Source organism: Notothenia coriiceps, unplaced genomic scaffold, assembly GCF_000735185.1.
Source record: "Notothenia coriiceps isolate Sejong01 unplaced genomic scaffold, NC01 NC01_scaffold00022713, whole genome shotgun sequence".
Lineage (NCBI taxonomy): Eukaryota > Metazoa > Chordata > Actinopteri > Perciformes > Nototheniidae > Notothenia > Notothenia coriiceps.
In genome coordinates, this window is record NW_011355414.1 from 1,783 (window position 1) to 8,742 (window position 6,960).

At 41.9% G+C, this 6,960-nt stretch overlaps 1 protein-coding gene across 1 annotated transcript; it reads left to right on the top strand.

The window, feature by feature from the left end:
* The first annotated feature begins 233 nt into the window (after window positions 1–233).
* Window positions 234–1,370, top strand: LOC104954060 (noelin-2-like). Its single transcript, XM_010781112.1, has 2 exons — window positions 234–259; window positions 513–1,370. Exons 1-2 carry the CDS (start codon window positions 245–247, stop codon window positions 831–833), a joined length of 336 nt encoding a protein of 111 aa, XP_010779414.1. The 5' UTR covers window positions 234–244; the 3' UTR covers window positions 834–1,370.
* The last annotated feature ends 5,590 nt before the right edge of the window (window positions 1,371–6,960 follow it).

Genomic DNA, 6,960 nt, shown 5'->3' on the forward strand with positions numbered 1-6,960 from the left:
TTCTCAGTCAATTCAACAAACATTGTGAAAACAGAACATTGTTCAGAGCTCTGCAATGGGATGTTGACGTTTATAACCTAAGCTAACCCTTTTATGATTTTTACCTTTTATTTTAGGCGCCTTTCATGACACCCAAGGACACCGTACAATTGGTTTAAAAAAAAGAAAATGCCAATAGGCAACAGAACATGATAAAAACACAAACAGGAAATCATGGAGGAGACAATCACAAATGAAACATATAATGGGGAGCACTACAGTGAGTAGGCATATTTGAACAGGTGGGTTTTTAATTGGGATTTGAATGTGGTGATTGTGTCTGACTGTGGGATGTGCGGGGGGAGGGATTTCCAGAGTCTGGGAGCAGTGCAGCTAAAAGCCCGAGCACCCATGGTGACGAGGCGTGGGGTGGGGACGGTTAGCAGACCAGCAGAGGAGTAGCGGAGGGAGCGAGAGGGGGTGTACTCCTGAAGAATGATGATCTTATATCTGACCCTCCTCTCTGTGTGCAGGTGAGTCGTCTGGACTCTAACTCCCTGGAAGTCCTCCGCAGCTGGGACACGGGGTTTCCTAAGCGCAGCGCAGGGGAGTCCTTCATGATCTGCGGCACGCTGTACGTCACCAACTCCCACCTGGCCGGGGCCAAGGTTCACTTCGCCTACCACACCAACACCTCCTCGTACGAGTACACCGACATCCCGTTCCACAACCAGTACTCTCACATCAGCATGATGGACTACAACCCCCGAGAGAGAGCGCTGTACACCTGGAACAACGGACACCAGGTGCTGTACAACGTCACGCTGTTTCACGTCATCAGGAGCGACGGATAGATCGACATGGTGGAGAAAAAAGAGGGTACTCACGACACACACATACACACACATGCACACACTCATGTCAACAGGAAATAGAGTACCGTCTGAGTTTGAAGGCCTTCTGGACCGAGAGAGCTAACTGAGCTAATAACAAGACACTAAACACAGTTTTCAGACACGTGCCCAAAGGTCACGGACAGGACTATTCATCACGGTGAGAGAAGAAAATGAACTGCTTCTGATACAGGGGACGCTGAAGAAAAGAAGACAGTTTAAGCTCATCCATATTCTGTTGCGTTTTATTCCATTTGTGTCTCAAGAAGTGACGTTGAGGTCAAATCGTCGAGAGGAAAAAAATAAAAAAGGACTTTAAGCTCTGGCGGCGGACCGGAGGGAGATATTCTGGGTCTGTGATGTGGTCGTGGACGTGTTCAGTCAGCATGGTTGTTCCTTCAATAAACATTACTGTCAAACTTTACAAGCTGTGGTCTCCTCTGTTTTAAAGCAGGTACAGTTAAAGGGTGACGCAAACCATTCGTTTTGTCCATGTTTTTAAACACAAAATGTAAAAGAAAACACAACACAACAAAACCATGACTCATCAAATATTAAAATCATTGCGAATGACCCTCTATAATTGTATGTTGTTGAGTGAATTCTCTTATTTTGCTGTGTTTGCAAAGTTTCTGTGCAACCTTTACAATAACGCACTGACTAGGTGATCACGAGGGAGGATCAAAAATCAAAAGCGTCTGTCATGGAAACGTCTGGAGCGCGGAGTCGAAACACAATGAGACACGGGGGAGCTGGAACTTGATGGCAAACACTGAAGATTGATTTGAATTTACAGCCGGAGAATTGAGAAAGACATTTGCTGCAGCCACAAGGTGACCCGAACCAATTCTGAAGATCTCTCCCCCAGTCCCATGTATTTAGCTGGTTCTGAGGGAATAATCAACATTGTGCATAACAAGATTAAACTATAGGCAAAGCACTATAAGGCCTCTATCAGCTGATGCCAACCTACAGGAGACGAAACACTGAGAGCTCAGCACCGCCTGTGCTCAGCGAGGGCAGTGAAACAGATAAACTCAAAGTTATGGGCATATAGGAAAACATTTCCTCAACAGCGTCTAATACAAAGATTGCTACATGAAAAAAAAAAAAATAGTTCAGTAAAACAGCTTTGAATGGGATCCTTCTCATCGTGCCTTTATATGAACCTGTTTGTCTCACTTCTTGTGCGCATATGGGTGAAAATAGACAGAATGGTGTGTTCATATTTCAAGTTATGAAGATTATTTATCTTGCCGAGACACAACCAAGAATGAAAAGATGATGCAAAGAGACTGAGAGAACTTTCTTATTTCCACGAATAATAATACAAACCGGGAAATTTGCAACTGGGTCAATTTGATTTATACAGGTAGGTATATTTATATTGATTTATGTAGTCCTGGGCTTGCACTGTACTGTGAGTCTCCCTTTCTGCTTAACTTACAAAATAATGTCCACATTATTCTTTTCTCATGTCAGAAGGTATGTTCTTGGATTTGGTTACTGACACAGTTTATAAGCAGCTAATAAGTAATTGTGTTCGAAATAAGTCAATACTGTTGCCTGAGATCCACACACACACACAGACACACAGACACAGACACAGACACACACACAGACACACACACACTGGATCGATACGAAGAATACATGTGGAGGATCACACAGGGTGTCGGCAATATTTGGATATTTCCGTGGAAACATCACAAATGGCCATTTTGTTGCCATAGTGACTGTAACGATATTGTGTGCTGCGAGTTTGGGTCACTGCTTCAGAAACTAGATTTCACTCCACATCCTTCATTGGCTTTTCCCTCTAACTCGGTTTTTAATTTGAGACCTTTACAATGATCACATTTTTACATTTTATTGACATCACTACATAACCCTCGCGCTTCTATTTGCTAGCGCTCCAACCCATTGTAGTGTGTGATAGGCTGAGGGGCGGGACATCTCTTAGCGGTTTACCAATCACAACAGAGCCGGCCAGCTAACCAATCAGAGCAGACTGGGCTCTGGTTTCAGACAGAGGGTGAAAAGAGGTGCTGCAGCACAACAAATAAGGAACTTTTTGGACATTAAAGCATGGAGACATGTCACAGAGACACAAAATACAAATATGAACATGATAATGAGTAGAATAGGACCCCTTTAAAGAGTCCCATCTTTCCTCAGCCTGCGTCGCTGACTTCAGAGTGTGATTTTATGCACAGTCCTGAGAGAGAACAGGCGTGAACCTGCTGCACCTGTTCACTTTCCTTCCAACAACAATAATTTGTTGATTATAACCAGAACGAGGCGATGCTTATTTAATTACAGCGCTTATATAAACGTCTCAACAAGGTTTGTTTTGTGCATCAAGGTCATTTTGAAAGGATTTTACAGAGCTGGGTTACTCATCAAGCTCAGATCACAGATAAATGTTTTAGGTGTCCATAGTTCATACAAATAATAGCAATGCTGCAGGGTGTATTGAGGTTTATACTATACAGTATGGTTGTGATATTATCTTTGTTAGGAAATAAATTGTGAAACACTGCTTAACCATTTTTTTTTCTCGCAGACAGGAAATGCATGCTCGGCTTCGTCAGGACTGCAATGAATGTGAATGGGAGAGAAGTGTGTTGTTTCTGTTAAACCTCTAAGTGCTTTTTGGAGCAGCATAACGTTTCGAAAGAAAGCATTGATATATTTTCACCACTTAAGTTCGTACAGCAAACTTTAGCGGTGATTTTATAGAAAGTTTAATTGAAAAAACTTTATTTAGTACTTACCATGGGAACTAATGGAGACATTTTATTTGTCTGGTTCAATACAAGTTTCCTTTAAAGCATAGCTCCATTTATATCAAAGAGAATATTATTATCATTTATCATTGTACGCTTGCCTTTTAGGGATATGTTAGCGTTTTCAGCAGACCTGCTGTGCATCCACTAAAATACTCTGTAGATGAGCAACTAAGTGCACACATTGAACACTGTCTCCTGTAATTATTACAAAATCAAATTGCTCTTCCCAGGAAACCTCACAGGAAATCATTAAGAAATGATCTTAAAGGCTAGCAACCAGATTAGCCCAAATTTGATATTAGAGTCCATCTATCATCTCTAATTGTCTCATTGGAGCCTAATGGATAAATTAAACAACAGGTCCTTGTCTAGTCTTCCAGTTTGTGATGTCTTCCTTGCAGACATGTTACATAAGACACATTTTAACTCTGCTTTCTGAGCATATCATTGGATTCACTTTGCTCCGACAGACTGACGGTTTGATTTCCCTGCATCCTTTTGTGTTTCTCCACCTTTATTTATCCCTCTTTCTTTTCATTATCCCACCTTCCTGCTGTCTTTGGCAAAGGCCCCAGTCACTTTGGCACAGTCCCTGCTGCAAGGCTTCCTTCGCCCCAACCATCTATCACCGTCATTGGCTCCCATTTTCTGCATAGTGAGAGGGCTGCTCCGGAAAGACCCACCGGAATTCCACACAGGGATATGCAGGCCCACACACACACACACTCACTCGCGCACGCACGCACGCACGCACGCACGCACGCACGCACGCACACACACACACACACACACACACACAAATACACACACACATCCTCGAAACAAAACCCAGCCTGATATATCATTTCTTACCTTTTCATTATTAATCTCTATCTGTCCATCTATCCTTTTGGCATAGGTCTCCCGGGCAGATATCAGCCTGATAAATAATTGACTGCTGTTAAAAGAGACCACCTGAGGGGGCAGAGGAGGGAGAGAAGGACCTTTAGTGGAGAAATTAAATCTGGATATGGGAGAGAGGGAACGGAGCGTAGCCTAAACACAGAGCCGAGCGCAGTGAGAGACAAACGGCCTGTGATCATGTTTAATTAATGACAGCGGGACCAGCCTATTAAACAAGGACACCGGCTGAAAAACGAGGAGGGAAACATGGATGACAGCCAGGAGGTCAGAGTAGGGCACAGTGTGTCGAAAATAGGGGAAATAAAGAGGTTTGTAAAGGAGAAACAGAAAGGATGTGGGGGCAAGAGAGAGAAAAGAGAGGCATCAGGTTCCAACTGGGCTGCTGTTTCTATAAATAGACTTCATTGCACATTGGGGAATGGAAACCAGCCAATTAGAATAAAGCTGTACCAGTGACAGTAAAGCCTCACTCAGTCACACATGCACTCAGAAACTTGCTGTTGCCACTTACCTGCATCAGGTTCGGGATATGTGGGTGTTGTTAAATCACCCAGACTGATAATGGAGACCCTCGCCGATGTTTGTTTGTTTGTTCGGTCGGCCAGAGGTGGAAACTCTCATCTGGGCCTGACGGGCTGTGATGCTTTTGGGGAATTGTGTGTGCTAGATGTGATGTGAATCAGCAGTGTTGCAGCAGTTAAGTAACAAAAGGGTTTTGTGGGTTACCGCTGTTGCAGAGAAGGGACAGCGTTCTTTAATAAGCAAGCAAAAACTTGGCATTGGATAAAAGTTGCAGAATTTCTCATTTTTCTGCCAATAGGTCCAGACATGCTTCATGCCTCAAGATAAACAGATTTGATTCGATATCTGTACCTCCTGCTAAAATCCGACATCTGCCCATGGAACCTTTTTATTGACATTTACAAAGAGGTTGAAGTCAATGTAGAACTTTTAATTTTTGTTTATAATCTCTCCATAGCCGTTACTAGACGTGAACAAAATGGAGCTTATGTGAAGTTAAAAGCTGCCTGGGCTACATAAAATATCACTATACATAAAAAGAAAAAAACGTTATTTTAGTTTGGCATGCTTTTCTCCATTTTATGTAATTTGTGTCTTTCTTTTGTTGCAATAAAAATAAAAACCGTCTTTAATAAGTGGTTCTCCTGGGATGAAAGCTAACAGCTTAAGCAAAGTTGGAAATTCAGAAGCAGTAAAACCTAAATGACGATCTAAATGCTTGAATACATAAATAAAACCTACTCCCAGATGGCACTGCAGATTGGGGAACATATAATTTAAAGTGGACAGCGTTGTTCTCCGCTCAGATGACTGATGATGATGACGACGACGTGTTGTAATTGTGTCTCACATACAAACAGCCTGCAGATCCCACACAGTAAAGCATAATAGGGCCCCTTTAATGCGACGGTGGTGAAGAAAACCACTCCCATGATCCTGATACTTCACCGCGCCACCAAACTCATTTTAATGCAATGGTTGAGAAATCCCTAGCGGCATAAAACGACATCATTCATTTTGCATTTAACATGCTGTATCGTACTTATTTAATATGTGTGAAGACCAACACTTAGTTCTGCTCGGCTTCATTCATGTACATTTTTGACGGTTGCACCATGTGTGCTGTAAATGTAAAGTATTTGTCCTTGACAATAAGTGGACCACCTGTACAGACATCGACAGACACCCCGTTATGAGTCAGAGTGCCTGTGTTATTTTAAATGATCTACTTCTACTCTGTTATTTGCCTCCTATCAATTTCCTTTTCCCTTCTTTTCTCTGAAGCTGACTCATAAAGCCATTTGATTCGCATACATTCAACATAAAGTTGCATTGTTCTCAACACAGGAGTGACGTCATGAAGAAGACTTTCTCTTAGTTTGGCGCCATTTTAGTCTTAATGCTAAGCTAAGCTGCTAAATGTAGCTTTGTGTTTAGTGGTCAGTAGGGTTGCAAAATTCCGGGAATTTTCAAAGATGGAAACTTTTCCATGGGAATAAACTGGGAATTTTCCAAATGGAAGGTTGGCTCTTCATAGGGAACTTAAATATAGTTGAGGAAAGTATATTTTATCATAATCTTGACTAAAACAAACAGATGCCATTCAAGTACACTTGAATATCCATGCCATAGCACACTGCTTACTGCATGGCTATTGAGACCACACCCCCTACAGGCACTGTGCATTCCCCCATCACATGCACAGATGAGCAATATTTAACTCAACATTCCTGTTTTCGTTCTTCAATGAAACAAATAATTGTTCAATAAAATAATTAAAACTTGTTCTGTTCTACTTTAAAAAAATCTGTTGAAATGTCATGTTTTTTGTTTAATTTTGCATCGAATATTTCCAAAGTTCCTCAGCTTAA